A 16,761-nucleotide genomic window follows, 5' to 3' on the forward strand; every position below is an offset into this window, starting at 1 on the left:
GGGCGCCTTTGGGGACTTGAAGCGGAAGTTCTGCATGATGATGGTGAGGAAGAGGAAGAGCTCCATTCTAGCCAGGCCTTCTCCCAGGCAGTACCGCTTCCCTGGAGGGCAGAGGAGAGAGGGGTGAAGGCCCAGGTGCAGCCGGCTGCCCCCTGTCTCCCCCGCTGTGACCTCACCGCAGGTCTGGGTGGAATCCCCAGCTCACTTCTCTTAGGGAGAAAGGACAGAAAGACCATCATGGAGGAGGGTTCTAATGGGCACTGTCTGAGTCTGTTTTCCTTGTGCATAAAATGGGGTGGTTCATGCCAGCCGGGAGCCCCTAAACCACATACACCCTCATATATGGTTACCACGCTAACTGTCTCTGCGTGACCTGGGAAAGATCTCCAACTCAGCCTGAGCCTCGATTTTACTTTTCTTATTTCTTTATTTATGTATTTTTGGTTTTTCGAGGTTGGGTCTCACTCCAGCCCAAGCTGACTATGTAGTCTCAGGGTGGTCTTGAACTCATGGAGATCCTCCTACCTCTGTCTCTCAAATGCTGGGATTAAAAACCTATCTATCTATCTATCTATCTATCTATCTATCTATCTATCTATCATCTTTCTTTCTTTCTTTCTTTCTCTCTTTCTTTCATTTATTTATTTTTGAGGTAGGGTCTCACAGTAGCCCAGGCTGACCTGGAACTCACTATGTAGTCTCAGGGTGGTCTCAAACTCACGGAGATCCTCCTACCTCTGCCTCCCGAGTGCTGCTGGGATTAAAGTTTTTCTTATTTCTGAAAGGGCTTTGATCATGGCTTCTCTTTGACCTGGGTTGGAATACTTAATGCTTGGGGGTGATGGGAGCTGCGCCTGGTTGGCTGGAAGGTGAGGTTACAAGATAGACTGTCCAAGATGGAGAAAGACAGGAAGCTGTGCCTCAGACAGGGGAACCTGGAGAGTTGTCTCTGCCGTCGTGAGCAGTGGGTGTCCTGGCCGAACGCAGGGTCCTCTTACCAATGGAGAAGGGTACAAAGGCGTCACTTTTCTTAAACTGCCCCTTGTCATCCAGGAAGTGCTGGGGGTTGAAATCTTCGGGGGAAGGGAAGAACTTTGGGTCTGTCAGCAGGGAGCCCAGGATGGGAAACACTTCAGTACCCTGGTAGAGAGAAAGAAAGGAAGTTTGATGCCATGGGCTGAGGGATGAAACGAGTGAGAGGTGGTAAGAGTGGAGAATGGGAGTTGGGGGGTCCTCTGAGGGAGCACCTTAGAAAATATGAATTTTATTTTGTCCTCTGATGCAGGAAATTTGGGGGAGACACTATGTGTGTTGACTGAAGTAGGAAATTTGAACTAAAGCAGGTTCGCGTATAAATTATGTATATATATATAACTATATACAGTAATTATATTATTATAAATATTAATATAATTATCAAATATTATTAAATATCAATTATTTATTATTAAATTATTATTAAATATTAATTATTAAATATTAATATAAATATTTTAATTATATATATATATATATATATATATATAAAAAATTTGGCTTTTCAAGGTAGGGTCTCACTATAGTCAGGCTGCCCTGGATTTCACTATGTAGTCTCAGGGTGGCCTCGAACTCATGGCAATCCTCTTGCCTTTCTGCCTCCTGAGTGCTACAATTAAAGGCATGTGCCACCACACCCATTTATAAATTAAATTTTTTTTAAAAAGTGGGGCTAGAGACATGACTCTGCAGTTAAAGGCATTTGCTTGCAAAGCCTGACAGCCCCATGTAAGGCCAGATGCATGAAGTGCATGCATCTGTAGTTCATTTATAGTGGCAAGAGGTCCTGGTGCATCCATACTCTCCCCCACTCCACTCTCTCTGCTTCCAAGTAAAATATTTTTAAAAAAGAAAGTTCATGTTGTGAGATGGGATTTTTTTTTTTTTTTTTTTGATGTAGGGTCTCACTCTAGCCCAGACTGTCCTGGATTTCACTATGTAGTCTCAGGGTAGCCTCAAACTCACAGCGATCCTCCTACCTCTGCCTCCTGAGTGCTGGGATTAAAGGCGTGCACCACCATGCCAGCTAGAGATGGGATGTTTGAGTAACAGAGAGTTTTGTGTCCTGGCCCAGGAGTTGAGGGATATGCAGCTTACATTTTTTTCTTTTTTTAAAAAACGGTCTTTTAAAAAATATTTTTTTATTTACAAGAGAGAGAGAAAGATGCAGAGAGAGATATTAGGCTTGCCATGGCTTTCAGCCACTGAAAATGAGCCATCTATCCTGGACCAGCTCATGTTTTTATTTTATTTTGTTTTATATTAATTAGGTAATTTATTCGAGAGAGAGAGAGACAGAGACAGAGAGAGGGAGAGAGAGGGAGAATGGGCATGCAGGGCCTCCAGCCACTGTAAACAAACTCCAGATTCATGCGTCCCCTTGTGCATCTGGCTTACGTGGGTCCTGGGGAATTGAACAGAGGTCCTTTAGGTTTGCAGGCAAGTGCCTTAACCACTAAGCAATCTCCAGCCCCCAGCTCTTTTTTTTTTTTTTCGGTTTTTCAAGGTAGGGTCTCCCTCTAGCCCAGGCTGACCTGGAATTCATTCTGTATTCTCAGGGTGGCCTCGAATTCATGGTGATCCTCCTACCTCTGCTGCCCGGGTGCTGGGATTAAAGGCGTGCACTACCACGCCTGGCTTCCAGTTTGCTTTTTTTTTTTGGTTTCTTTTCTTGGTCTTTCGAGGTAGGGTCTCCCTCTAGCCCAGGCTGACCTGGAATTCACTATGGAGCCTCAGGGTGGCCTCGAACTCATGGCAATCCTCCTACCTCTGCCTCCTGAGTGCTGGGATTAAAGGCGTGCATCACCACGCCCGGCTTTTTTTTTTTTTTGTTTTTTTGAGGTAGGGTCTCACTCTAGCTCAGGCTGATGTGGCATTCACTATGTAGTCTCAGGGTGGCCTCAAACTCACAGCGATCCTCCTACCTCTGCCTCCCGAGTGCTGGGATTAAAGGCGTGCGCCACCACGCCCGGCTTCCAGCTTGTTTTTTAAAGTGGGGAGTTTGGTGGAACTTGGAGTCACTGCCTTGAGAATAGGAAGTTTTGGACATGGAGTTTAGTCTCCTGAGGCAGCACACTGGAGGAACCAATAGGAAGTAGCAACTCAAAGAGAAGGCAGGCTTGCCAAGTGAGGGGCTCTGGGATGGGGGTCGCTGGAGCCGGAAAGTACTAGTGGAAGGCTGTGGCGGGCCCCGGGGGTGGCTGGGGGAGAGGACCCTCCGGAATGTGCTCTGACGTACCTCGGGGAGGATGAAGCCTTGAAATCTGGTGCTCTTGGTAACCCTGCGAGGTATGCCCAGTGGGGCAAAGTTGGCAAATCTCTGGATCTCGTGGATCACGGCCTCCGTGTAGGGCATCTTCAGGCGGTCCTCGAACTGGGGCTGCCGGTTCCTGCCAATCACCCGGTCAATCTCCTCGTGGACCTTGGCTGGAGGAGAAGGGGGAATGTGTTTCAGTATCCAGAGCTCTCAGAGCAAGAATGGAAGTTAAATATGTGAAACTGAACATATTACTTGTTACACATATATTACATGATGCATTATAAATATACACGGGATGCATGTAGGTCATTGAAAACAGATGTCTTCCATACCAGCCTTTTTTTTTTTTTTTTTTTGAGGTAGGCTTTCACTCTAGCCCAGGCTGATCTGGAACTCTGGAACTCACTCTGTAGCACCAGGCTGGCCTTGAACTCACAGTGCTCTCCCTAACTCAGCCTCCTGAGTGCTGGGATTAAAGGCGTGTGCCACCACGCCTGGTTACATATGTAATTTTTTAAAAGTTTATTTTAAATTTTATTTGTTTTTAAATATTTTATTTATTTATTTGGGAGAGATATATATAGGCAGGGAGAGGGAGAGAGAGAGAGAGAGAGAGAGAGAGAGAGAGAGAGAAAGAGAGAGAGAGAGAACGGGTGCACCAGGGCTTCCAGCCACTGCAAACTAACTCCAGACACATGTGCCACCTTGTGCATCTGGCTTACATGGGTCCTGGGGAATTGAACCTGGGTCCTTTGGCTTCGCAGACAAGCACCTTAACTACTAAACCATCTCTCCAGCCCTAAAGTTCATTTTTATTTATTTATTTATTTATTTATTTATTTATTTATTTATTTATTTATTTGAGAGAGGGGGGGTGAGGGGAGAATATGGGCATGCCAGGGCCTCTAGCCACTGCAAATGAACTCCAGAAGCATGCTCCACCTTGTGCATCTGGCTTATGTGGATACTGGGGAACCAAACCTGGGTCCTTTGGCTTTGCAGACAAGCACCTAAATCGCTAATCCATCTCTCCAGCCTGCAACCAAACTTTTGACCAGTGTTATTTCACATTTGCCATGACAGAACCATAGAAAAAGAATGATGGGGCGGGGGGATTCCCAGGGAGTGGCCTCAGAGATCAAGAACTTGGCGGTCAGTTGTCAGTTTGGAAACTTCTGACATTTTCACAGCTGGTGGGAATACTATCCATGCCTGTTTGCTTCGTGTCCCCATCTCTGCGTGCACAGAGCATGACTGAGCATTTAGGGACCTGGGAGAAGAAGGTTCTCGGAGAAGGGTGGAGCATCTGTGGCTTCCCCCACTTTCCTGCCCACCACCAGCCTTACCCTCCACATCCGGGTGCTTCATGAGCAGCAGGAAGCCGTAGCGCAGGGTGGAGCTGACGGTCTCGGTGCCCGCGAAGAAGAGGCTTAGCGTGGTCATCACCAGGTTCTTCATGTAGAACTCCGTGTTAGGGTTCTTCTTCTCCTGCAGGGAGGGAGGGAGGGAGAGGAGACAGAAAAGACGAGTGAGGACAGAAAGGGAAAGAGAGAGGGAGGGAGAGAGAAAAAAGAGAGGAGAGGGCTGGAGAGATGGCTTAGCGGTTAAGCGCTTGCCTGTGAAGCCTAAGGACCCCGGTTCGAGGCTCGGTTCCCCAGGTCCCACGTTAGCCAGATGCACAAGGGGGCGCACGCGTCTGGAGTTCGTTTGCAGAGGCTGGAAGCCCTGGCACGCCCATTCTCTCTCTCTCCTTCTATCTGTCTTTCTCTCTGTGTCTGTCGCTCTCAAATAAATAAATAAAATATTTAAAAAAAAAGAAGAGGGGGAGGGCTAACCTAAAGCTAATTATGTGTATTAATGAAGAATTTAAAAAGAAAAAGAAAAAAGAGAGGAGAGAGGGGAGAGAGAAGAAATACAGGGAGGTGGGGGTGCTGGAGAGATGGCCTAGCAGTTAAAGCACTTGCCTGCAAAGCCTAAGGACTGGGGTTCGATCTCCCATTGCCCACATAAGCCAGATGCACAAGGTGGTGCATGTGTCTAGAGTTAGTTCGTTTGCAGTGGCTTGAGGCCTTGGCATGCCCGTTTTCTATTTATCTCTGTCTCTTTCTATTTCTCTTTCTAATATAGGTGAATAATACAAAAGAAGGCATTTTAAAAAATATAAAAAGATGACACTAGCTTTAGAGCAAGAGAGACCAGGGTTTGCGCTTGCCCCCCAGGCAAGTTGCTTATTATCTCTGGGCTACAGTTTCTTCATTTGTAAAATTTTGGCCACAACAGAACCTTCTTCAAGAGCTGTTGAGGATGCTACATATGTGTTCCCCAGTGAGTGCTTAAAATAGCACTTTGCAGGCTGGAGAGGTGGCTTAATGGTTAAGGCATTTGCCTGCAAGGCCAAAGGATACAAGTTCAATCCTCCAAGATCCATGTAAGCGAGGCGCACAAGGGGGTGTGTGTGTGCACACATTTGGAGTTCCTTTGCAGTGGCTGGAGGCTCTGGCATGCTCATTCTCATTCTCTCTCTCTCTCTCTCTCTCTCTGCCTCTGTCTCTTACTTGCTCTCTCAAAATGGATAAATTAAAAAAAATAAAAATAAATAGCACCTTGCATAAGGTACTGTTGGCTGCAAGGATGGTTTGATCTCCCATGTCTTGGCTTTAACAGGGCCTTAAGAGCTGGAACAGGGATGTTTGATTATCATCAGGATTATTATGATGGAGGTCAATTTGAATGGGCCTCAGCTTTTCTCTTCCTGATATGACTTACATCAGACTGGCTTGGGGCCCACACCCCCTCCACATCCCTGGCGCACCTCCTTCATGCGGATAAGAAAGGAGTCGATGAAGTCCCGTGGAGAATTGGGGTCCAGGGTGCGCTGGTTCTCCTCCACCTTCTTGGTTATGAAGTGCTCCAGCCCCTGCATGTCCTTCAAAATCCTTTTCTGTGGTCCTGGCAGGTACCTCATCACCGAGTAGAATATGTCATAGAGCTGGGGGTGGGAGAAGGTGCTCGAGACAGGCAACTGTGAGTAGAAACAGCCCCTGACAAGGGGTGCCTCTCCCAGGCATGGGCCCAGATGTTGGTATGTTTATGTGGGGTTGAAGTGCAACATAGAGTGATTTTATACATGGGTTAAGTGTGAGGGCCACTGGGCAACAACTGAGATGAGATGGATTGGGCACACTGTGGATGTTCACATATGCAAGGGATTTTGGAACAGGTGTGACTGTAGACTTTGAGCTGTTCAGGTAGGGACTGGAATGGGGCATCACATATCAAAGTGGTGGGGTTAAGTTTAGTCTCTTGTCTACATATAGGATTTAAATTGGCATGGGCTAGAGAGATGGCTCAGCGGTTAAAGGTACTTGCTTGCAAAGTCTGACAGCCTGGGTTCCGTTCCCAGTACCCACGTAAAGCCAGATGCACAAAGTGGTGCATGTGCATCTGCAGTTTGTTTGTAGCAGCAAGAGGCCCTGGTGCACCCATTCCCATTCTGTCTCTCCCTCTGTTTTCAAGTAAATAAAAACTATTTCAAAAAACTAGGGCTGGAGAGATGGCTTAGCAGTTAAGGCGCTTGCCTGCAAAGCTAAAGGTCTTCGGTTTGATTCCCCAAGACCCACGTAAGCCAGATGCACAAGGTGGCGCACGTGTCTGGAGTTTGTTTGCAGTAGTTGGAAGCTCTGGCAATGCCCATTCTCTCCCTCTGCATCTTTCCCTCTCTCAAATAAATAAATAAAAATATTAAAAAAATAAATTGCAGTGTACTTTATGAAAACTAAGGATATGGTTCTGTTTATAATAGGTGGTAGGGGCAGATGCGTCTTAGGTGTTAAGGTTTTCAAGTGGGCTGTACCAATCTGCAGGATGCATTTGGGTATTTGGGAAATAGCCTATCCAAATATTTGTATGTGGTTATCTTAGTTGGGGTACCTGGCCCAGTCATTTGTGTATGTAGGTGGCACAAGGAAGGGACACTCATCTGGTTATTTCAGTAGGCTGCTTTCCAACAGTAGTATAGAGGTCAAATGATTTTAGTGGTCGTTACCTTGCAGAACTGGGGGTTAAGGGATATAGGAGGGGCCTGAGGCGGTCACCCGATCAGGTGTCAGGAGTTTCCACAGACGATGTAGGGAGGATTTGTTAGGGATTGAAGTAAGAGAGCTGAGCACTTCTCTGACCTGCAGGCTTTGTTGTCAGGGTACCTGTTGAGATATTCAGGTGACCCTGGATCCTGAGTATGGGACACCTGTCATGGGCTCTGGTTAAAGATTCAGTTGTCAAATTTATAAAAGAGACTGTTGCAGTCAGCTTCGCATTGCTGGTAGAAATCACCTAACCAAGAGCCTCTTGTGGGAAAAAAGAGGTTTGTTTTGGCTTACAGGATCAAGGGGAAGCTCCATGATGGCAGGGGAAAATGATGACATGAGCAGAGGGTGGACATCACCCCCTGGCCCACATAAGGTGAGCAATAGGAACAAGAGAGTGTGCCAAACACTGGCAAGGGGAAAATAGGTAGAACACCCATAAGCTGGCCCCCAACAATACACTCTCTCCAGAGGTGTTAATTCCCAAATCTCCATCAGCTGGGAACCTAGCATTCAGAACACCTGAGTTCATGGGGGACACCTGAGTCAGACCACCACACAGACTTAGCACACGCTGACAGAAAATAGTGGCAGTAACTGACAGATTGTTGTTCAAAACACTACCTAGAGAGTCAATGATCTTTTTAAAAAATTTGTATTTGTATTTATTTTCAAGCAGACAGAGAGAATGAGCATGTGACGTGCTCTTGCCACTGCCAATGGCCTCCAGAATCATGTGCCACTTTGTGCATCTGGCTTTACATGGGTACCGAGGAATCAAATCCGGACACTTAGGCTTTGCAAGCAAGTGCATTTAACCACGGAGCCATCTCCCCAGCCCTGGATTCATCAATATTAAAGCATACAAGGTACAAAGTAAAGAAAAAAAAATTCCGTTGCTAGGCTGGAGAGATGGCTTAGCGGTTAAGGCGCTTGCCTTCAAAGCCAAAGGACCTGGGTTCGGTTCCCCAGGACCCACGTGAGCCAGCTGCACAAGGTGGCACATCACATGTGTTTAGAGTTGGTTTGTAGTGGTTGGAAGCCTTGGCGTGCCTATTCTCTCTCACACCTACACTGGGAGTACTTTCTGCCCCATGTGGGTGCAGTGGGCATGCCGTGGGAGAAGCGTGAAAGGCAAGGCTGGGGTTGGTCACCTGCCCCATGCGTGAAGCTGCAAATTTGTTGATTGCCATCATCATGCGCAGCAGGGACAGGAACTCCTGGTCCTCGTAGTTGAAGCGGTCCCCAAAGACGATGGAGCTGATGACATTGGAGACTGTTTGGCTCAGGTAGAAGGTGGGGTCGATGGGGGCTCCTGAGAGATGTGGCAGGAGATAGGAATTGTAAGAAATGTCAGCTGGGGCTGGAGAGAGGCTCGGCGGTTAAAGGAGCTTGCTTGCAAAGCCTGATGGCCTGGGTTCAATTCCCCAGTGCCCACGTAAAGCCAGATGCACAAGGTGGCACATGTGTCTTGAGTTGGTTTACAGTGGCAAGAGGCCTTAGCATGCCCTTCTTCCTGTCACTGTAAGTAAATAAAATATTTTTAAGGGCTGGAGAGATGGCTTAGCGGTTAAGCGCTTGCCTGAGAAGCCTAAGAACCCCGGTTCGAGGCTCGGTTCCCCAGGTCCCACGTTAGCCAGATGCACAAGGGGGCGCATGCGTCTGGAGTTCGTTTGCAGAGGCTGAAAGCCCTGGCGCGCCCATTCTCTCTCTCTCCCTCTATCTGTCTTTCTCTCTGTGTCTGACGCTCTCAAATAAATAAATAAATAAAAATTTAAAAAAATATTTTTAAAATGCCGGCGCTGGCTGGGTGTGGTGGCACACACCTTTAACCCCAGCACTCCGCAGGCTGAGGTGGAAGGATCACTGTGAGTTTGAGCCCAGCCTGAGACTACAGAGTGAATTCCAGGTCATCCTGGGCTAGAGTGAGATGCTACCTTGAAAAAAAAAATGTTGGCGTTAGGCAGATGGCTCAGCAGTTAGGGTGCTTGCCTTCAAGGCCTAAGGACCTGAGTTCAACTCCCCAGTAACCACTTAAAGCCAGATGCACAGGGTGATGTAGGTATTTGGAGTTTGTTTGCAGTGGTTAGAGACCTTGGTGTGCTTATTTCTCTCTCTCTCTACCTCTTTCTTTCTCTCTCAGATAAATAAATAAAATATTTAAAAAATATTTTAAAAATGTCAACTGGATTGTGTGCTGATAGTCTAAAAACTAGGGCAGGCCACTGTAGTAATGAACCAAGATCCCAGCACCATCACACCCTTTTCCCTAAGGGCACCCACTTCCTCTGCCATGACCCAGAAGTCCCTGGCATTAGGTTGCAATCTCCTTCTCCTGCCCACATTCTCTGGGAGTTTCCTGCTTACCACGTGTATCATGTAACATCTTGACGAGGAAGCCCGCCTCCTCCTGGATGCGCTCCTCGATGCCACGCTTGCCCACGCCAAAGTCCCTCAGCGTGGTGATGGAGAAGCGCCTGAGTTGCTTGGCGCGCTCCCCGTTGCTGAAGGCTACCCCTGGAAAAGGAAGAACACGGGTGGGGAGATGTAGGGGAGAAGGGGGCCTCTGGGAGGAAAGGACTGGGGTGAAGACGGATAGATGGTGAGACTGAGAGACCTTGAGAGAGGTACAGTCTCGGAGCCTGCATCAGACAACAGAAAGAGAGGGAGAGAGAGGAGGAAGGGAGGGAGGGAGGGAGAGAGGGAAGGAAGGAAGGAAGGCAGAAAGAAAGAGAGAGAGAGAGAGAGAGGACTCCAAAACTCACCAAAGTGCTGAGAAAAAAGTGACAGAGGAATACCCAGCACTGAAATATCTCTATCACACCCTCCAAGACTCAGGGTCTATTGCAGAAGTGGTGGAAAGAAAGGAAGGAGGAGGAGAGCTTACAATACCGCTTTCCGGATGCAAAGTAGCCTTGACATTCATGACCTCACAGTGGCTGCTGCTGCCTACACAAGCCATGTATAATGGAGGGGAAAATGATAACGTCAAAATAGGAGGGAGACTAGTTGGAAGGAAGAAGGGATTGGGTGGCGGGTAGACTCAGGAGTGGGGAAAAGGAGGGTGCTGGGAGGGGACTATGATCATGTTATATTGTATATGTATCGAAGTTGTCAAAGAAAAAGCTTAAAAACAGGGCTGGAGAGATGGCTTAGCAGTTAAGGAACTTGCCTGAGAAGACAAAGGATCCAGGTTCAATTCCCCAGAACCCATGTAAGCCAGATGCACAAGGTGGCGCATGCGTCTGGAGTGGACAGAGGCCCTGGCACACCCATTCTCCCTCTATTTCTCTCTTTCCCTCCCTCTCTTTCTCTAATAAATTTGAAAAATTCATATCTGTTTTATTTTTATTTTTTTATTTTTTTTTTAAATTTTTTTTTTGCTCATTATTTATTTATTTATTTGAGAGCGACAGACACAGAGAGAAAGACAGATAGAGGGAGAGAGAGAGAGAATGGGCGCGCCAGGGCTTCCAGCCTCTGCAAACGAACTCCAGACGCGTGCGCCCCCTTGTGCCTCTGGCTAACGTGGGACCTGGGGAACCAAGCCTCGAACCGGGGTCCTTAGGCTTCACAGGCAAGCGCTTAATCGCTAAACCATCTCTCCAGCCCTCATATCTGTTTTAAAAAGTAAAAAAGTTAAAAAACAGAGCAGGGCATGGTGACACACTCAGGGAGGCAGAGGTAGGAGGATCGCCATGAGTTCAAGGCCACCCTGAGACCTCATAGTGAATTCCAGGTCAGCCTGGGCTACAGCAAGAGCTTATCTTGAAAAAACCAAGCAAACAAACAAACGAACAAAAGGTAAAAAACAGAACAGAGAGACAAGGAAACAAGACAGAAACAGAACAGCAGACTCAGGGTGTGGCGATACTAGATCTCCAAATCCAGTCGCTCCACCTTGCAGCCAGCTGCCTCTCATCCATCCCGCGCTCCAGACCGCGGCAGCAGAAGCCACCTCTCCCGAGGTCAGCCGGTGCTTTCTGAAACCAGCAGACTCTCACTGATGACAAAGACAGAGCACTCACAAGCAGATCACCCGGCCTGGTTCTGCCTGTGGTGCATGTTCTCTGAGCCCATAGTCAGTCTCCTCTACCGCTTTGCATGACCTTATGGCATCAGTTATGTGGCAGTCTTAGCTCCATCTAGAACATGAGCTTGAAAGTGGGGCGCTGACCACCCCAGGTCTCCAAAGTCCACCCACAAGTGTTCCCCGATAAACTCACTTCACCCGTCAAGATCAACTGGTATGAGCCCATGTTGCTGTTGTGGGCACCATGTTAGTTTGTAGGCAGTAGTCTATTTATTATTTATTTATTTATTTATTTATTTAGAGAGACTGAATCAATGGGCACACCAGGGCCTCCTGCCACTGCGAATGAACTCCAGAGTTTGTGCATCTGGCTTTACTTGAGTATTAGGGATTTGAACCAGGGTTGTTAGGTGTTGCAAGCAAGCTCCTCAACCACTGAGCCATCTCTCTAGCCCTAGGAGATTTAAAAATTTTTTGAAACTTTTTTCTTTTGTTTATTTTTACTTATTTGAGAGTGACAGAGAGAGAGAGAGAGAGAGAGAGAGAGAGGCAGATATATAGAGAGAATGGGCGCGCCAGGGCCTCCAGCCACTACAAACTGAACTCCAGACGCGTGCACCCCCTTGTGCATCCGGCTAACGTGGGTCCTGGAGAATCGAGCCTTGAACCGGGGTCCTCAGGCTTCACAGGCAAGTGCTTAACCGCAAAGCCATCTCTCCAGCCCAGATTTAAATTTTTTTAAAAACTATTTTTATTCATTTGCAAGAAGAGAGAGGTTGAGGGGAGAATGGGTGTGCCAGGACCTCCAGCCACTGCAATTTAACTCCAGCTGCTTGCGTCACCTAGTGGGCAGTGCGCCCTTGAGCTTGCCTCACCTCTGTGCGTCTGCCTTACGTGGGACCTGGAGAGTTAACATGGATCCTTAGGCTTCGCAGGCAAGTGCCTGAACCGCTGAGCCATCTCTCCAGGCCGAGAACTTTTTATATTAAGGACAGAAACAAGATAGAAAGGAACAAGTAAGAAGGAAATAGAGAAATGTGAAGAAAAACCAAGACACTTTTGGGGTGGGGACAAGACAGGGTTTTGTATGGTGAAATAAGGTTTTGTTATAAAGTCTTGTTCCCACAGTAAATAGGCAGATAAAGATAAAGCCAGAATGTTAAAATGTAGCTGGGAATGGTGGTGAATGCCTTCAATCCTAGCACTTGGGTGGTAGAAGTAGGAGGATCATCGTGAATTTGAGACCACCCTGCGACTACAGAGTGAATTCCAAATCAGCCTGAGATAGAGTGGGACCCTACCTTGAAAACAAAGGAAAAAAAAAAAAAAAAAAGGCTGGATAAATGGCTTAGTGGATAAGGCGTTTTCTGGCAAAGCCAAAAGACCCAGGTTCGATTCCCTAGTACCCATGTAAGCCAGATGCATAAGTTGGAGCATGTGTCTGGAGTTTGTCTGCAGTGGCTAGATGCCCTGGTGTGCCTATTCTCTCTCTTTATCTCTGCCTGTCTCTCAAATAATAAAATATTTTTTTAAAATTAAGAAAAAAAATTTAAAAAAAGGAAGAAATATGTCTGAGACAGAACTGGCAGAAAACCCGGTGCAGCCTTGGTTAGTTTGTGGCCAGCTCTGAGGCTAGAACAGCAGATCACCGAGGTGGAGCAGGAGTGGTGTGTGGGGTCCTCTGTACCCAAAGCAGAGGCTCCCAGCGAGTGGTCAAGCTTACCCACAAGCGAGGTCCACACAGGGCCACATAGGGTCACAAAGGGAACTGGGAGGACAGGGCACACGGGGACAGAGAGCAAGTCACGTCAATTTCCCAAACTCAGGGAGCAGCACAGTGTGACAGACAGCTGTGGAGACAGGATGACGCAAGCGGGAAGCACGAGGGTTATCCCCAAGCACGCCGCTTGTATCTCTATTCTGAAAGAAGACGTTCTCTGACGGGAATGTGCCTCAGGGGCACACCCTGCACCCCGATTTAGATCCAGGTTTAGATCTATTCCACTGCAGACTTAGAGCTACATAAAATGGAAGCCTGGGGCTGGAGAGATGGCTTAGCGGTTAAGCGCTTGCCTGTGAAGCCTAAGGACCCCGGTTCGAGGCTCGGTTCCCCAGGTCCCACGTTAGCCAGATGCACAAGGGGGCGCACGCGTCTGGAGTTCGTTTGCAGAGGCTAGAAGCCCTGGGGCGCCCATTCTCTCTCTCTCTCTCTTAAATAATCAAAAAATTAAACAACAACAATAATAATAACAAGGGCTGGAGAGATGGCTTAGCGGTTAAGCGCTTGCCTGTGAAGCCTAAGGACCCCGGTTGGAGGCTCGGTTCCCCAGGACCCACGCTAGCCAGATGCACAAGGGGGCGCACGCGTCTGGAGTTCGTTTGCAGTGGCTGGAAGCCCTGGCGCGCCCATTCTCTCTCTCTCCCCCTCTATCTGTCTCTCTCTCTGTGTCTGTCGCTCTCAAATGAATAAATAAATTTAAAAAAAAAAAAAAGTGGTGCCGAGAAACAGGGAGGCAGGATGAGAGACGGTCTGGAGGGAAGGTAGGTTATGCCAGCAGGTGGAATGAACGGAACCCGGAAACGGACATTCGGTAAGATTCTCGGGTCAGGGGAAGAAAGGATGGGAAAGGGAATGAATGCAGGGGGGAGCACAGATGCTAAAGGCTGGAAAAGCTAAAGATCAGAGGAGTGGAATTGCAGCAGGGAAATCCCAGTTGGTTCTAAGAGATGGCTAGATCCAGGGAGAGATGAGGCATTTAGTGAGGGGCAGCAGGGAGGAGACGTGGGCCGAGAGCGGCAGGGAGCAACGGGACGCGGGAGGTCTGCAACTCACGGGCGCAGGCAGCAAGGACCGGGGATGCGGGGAGCGGGCTGGGGGGGGGGGTTCTGAATAATCTAGAGGGGCCAGATGAGTCCGGAGCCAAAGCTGATGACCCCACCGAGTGGACCTGGCCACACGCCCCCTGCTGCCCCTCACCGTAGCCTTTGAAGAGTGTACTATAGGTGGCCTGCTCTCCTCGTCCACTGAACTCCTCCGTCTTGTCCAGCAGAGCCTCTCTGACCGCGGCGTACCCGCTCAGCACCACGACTCGCCGGAGCCCCAGGTGGACCGTGAACACCGGGCCGTACCGTTCTCTGAGCTGAGTGGGGGGTAGATGGGGATTGTTGAAGGGGGTTTCCTCTAAACCGGACCGGTACACAGAAGCCATACATAGGGGTGCATTCCTACTTGGATTTGACAGTTACACATTAGGACAAAAACAAAACAAACAAACAAAACCCTCCCCCAAGGATATGGTCTTTTCAGGCTTGGAAATGGCTTCTGAGCCTTCCAAATTTCACTTTCTTTCTTTCTTTTTTTTTTTCTTTTTTTTGTTGATATACTTGTGGTCAGCTTTACCATTCTTTTTTTTTTTTTAATATTTTTTGTTCATTTTTTATTTATCTATTTGAGAGTAACAGACACAGGGAGAAAGACAGATAGAGGGAGAGAGAGAGAATGGGCGCGCCAGGGCTTCCAGCCTCTGCAAACGAACTCCAGACACGTGCGCCCCCTTGTGCATCTGGCTAACGTGGGACCTGGGGAACCGAGCCTCGAACCGGGGTCCTTAGGCTTCACAGGCAAGCGCTTAACTGCTAAGCCATCTCTCCAGCCCCTGTTTTTTTTTTTTTTTAATTTATTGCATTTATGAGAGAGAGGCAGAGAGAGAGAGAATGGGCATGTCAGGTCCTTCAGCCACTGCAAATGAACTCCAGACACATGTGTTACCTTGTGCGTCTGGCTTACATGGGCCCTGGGGAGTCAAACCTGGGTCCTTTTGGCTTTGTAGGCAAGCGCCTTAACCACTAAGCCATCCCTCCAGCCCAGATAAGCGATGTTTTGGGCTTGACTTGTGTAGCTTTTGATATTTTGATGTTTTCTGATTTGTAGTGCCTTTTTCTTCTGTATTTCTTGGGGAAGGAGGGCAGGGTCTAACTCCCGCTATTTATTTATTTGAGAGAGAGAGGCAGATAGAGAGAGAGAATGGGTACACCAGGGCCTCCAGCTGCTACAAACAAACTCCAGATACCACCTTGTGCATCTGGCTTATGTGGGTCCTGGGGAATCGAACCTGTGCCCTTTGGCTTCGCAGACAAGCCCATGCAAAATTGGGCTGAGCCCAGTAAGCACTTCTCTTAATCTTCATACACATATATTAATGCTACTCTCACTTTTGGTTAGAGAAGCTTCTCTTTCCAGATGGCAGTGACCTTGGGATGACTCAGAAGGCATCATGGTGCTGGAAAGAAATGACAGAGGACTGCTCAGCACTGCAATATCTCTATCACACCTTCCATTGCTCAGGGCCCATTGCAGAAGAGGTGGTGGAAAGAACGTAAGAACAAAAGGAAGGGCAGGACTCCTTACAACGTGCTCCTCCAGCTACAAAATGGCCTGGATATCCATGACCCCACAGTGCCTGACACTACCTACACAAGACCATCATCATAGGAGGAAAAAGATCATGACATCAAAATTAAAGAGAGACTGATTGGGAGGAGAAGGGGATATGATGGAGAATAGAGTTTCAAAGAGGAAAGTGGGGGGAGGGAAGAGAGAGATTTATCATGGGTTATTGTCTACAGTTATGGGAGTTGTCAATAAAGAAAATCTAAAAAAATTATAAAGTTGGGCTGAGCCTCACGCCTCCCCCACCCTGCCCATCTCCCAGTCCAGGGTTACCTTCATGAGGGAGTTATACATATCCTCGGTGTCCAGCTGCAGGTAGTTCCCGATGAAGGGCAGCGGCGTGGGCCCCGGAGGCAGCTTCCCCCTGAGCTTCCTCTGCTTCCACACGGACATCAAGACCATGACGCTCAGGCAGGCCAGCACGGCGGCCAGGAGCAGCCCCGAATCCACCATGGTGGCAGCAGTGGGGACAGGTAGATGACGATGGCAGGCACGGACGAACGGCCTTTGCTCCTGTCCTGTTTATTTGATTGTGCCAATTGCCCTCCCCCCACCCAACACACCCTACGTCTTATTACCTCACATCCATCCCAAAATTTGTTGCAACACCCGCAGCTGGAAAGGAGAAGGGAGGCTCTGAATACTTTTGGAACACTTAAAGAGATATCCATTCATTATCTGAGGACAGTGGATTTCTGGGCCCAGGAGATCAAATGCAGAGCTGGCTTTGCTTTAATGTTTGCAAAGTCTTGATTTCAAAGTCTTGGGTTTCAGAGTCTTGGGTTTTATTTATTTGAGGAGGGGGCCAGAGAGAGAGAGAGAGGGAGAGAGAGAATGGGCGCGCCAGGGCCTCTATCCACTGCAAACAAACTCCAGATGCATGTGCCCCCTTGTGCAT

At 48.2% G+C, this 16,761-nt stretch overlaps 1 protein-coding gene across 1 annotated transcript in view; it reads right to left on the reverse strand.

Moving 5' to 3' along the window:
* The window catches only part of LOC101610876 (cytochrome P450 2A3-like), a gene marked incomplete at its 3' end in the record, with an annotated part of 20,516 nt that extends 4,200 nt beyond the window's left edge, over nucleotides 1-16,316 (reverse strand). Inside the window, exons 1-9 of the mRNA XM_045133958.1 lie at nucleotides 16,137-16,316; nucleotides 14,391-14,553; nucleotides 9,748-9,897; nucleotides 8,535-8,695; nucleotides 6,108-6,284; nucleotides 4,642-4,783; nucleotides 3,275-3,462; nucleotides 999-1,140; nucleotides 3-101 (exon numbers count right to left, since the gene is read on the reverse strand). Coding sequence (XP_044989893.1) covers nucleotides 3-101; nucleotides 999-1,140; nucleotides 3,275-3,462; nucleotides 4,642-4,783; nucleotides 6,108-6,284; nucleotides 8,535-8,695; nucleotides 9,748-9,897; nucleotides 14,391-14,553; nucleotides 16,137-16,316 — 1,402 coding nt within the window. The remainder of the gene's footprint in view (nucleotides 1-2; nucleotides 102-998; nucleotides 1,141-3,274; nucleotides 3,463-4,641; nucleotides 4,784-6,107; nucleotides 6,285-8,534; nucleotides 8,696-9,747; nucleotides 9,898-14,390; nucleotides 14,554-16,136) is intronic.
* Between the last annotated feature and the right edge of the window lie 445 nt (nucleotides 16,317-16,761).

The sequence above is a fragment of the Jaculus jaculus genome, chromosome 14, assembly GCF_020740685.1.
Source record: "Jaculus jaculus isolate mJacJac1 chromosome 14, mJacJac1.mat.Y.cur, whole genome shotgun sequence".
NCBI classification, from domain to species: Eukaryota; Metazoa; Chordata; class Mammalia; order Rodentia; family Dipodidae; genus Jaculus; species Jaculus jaculus.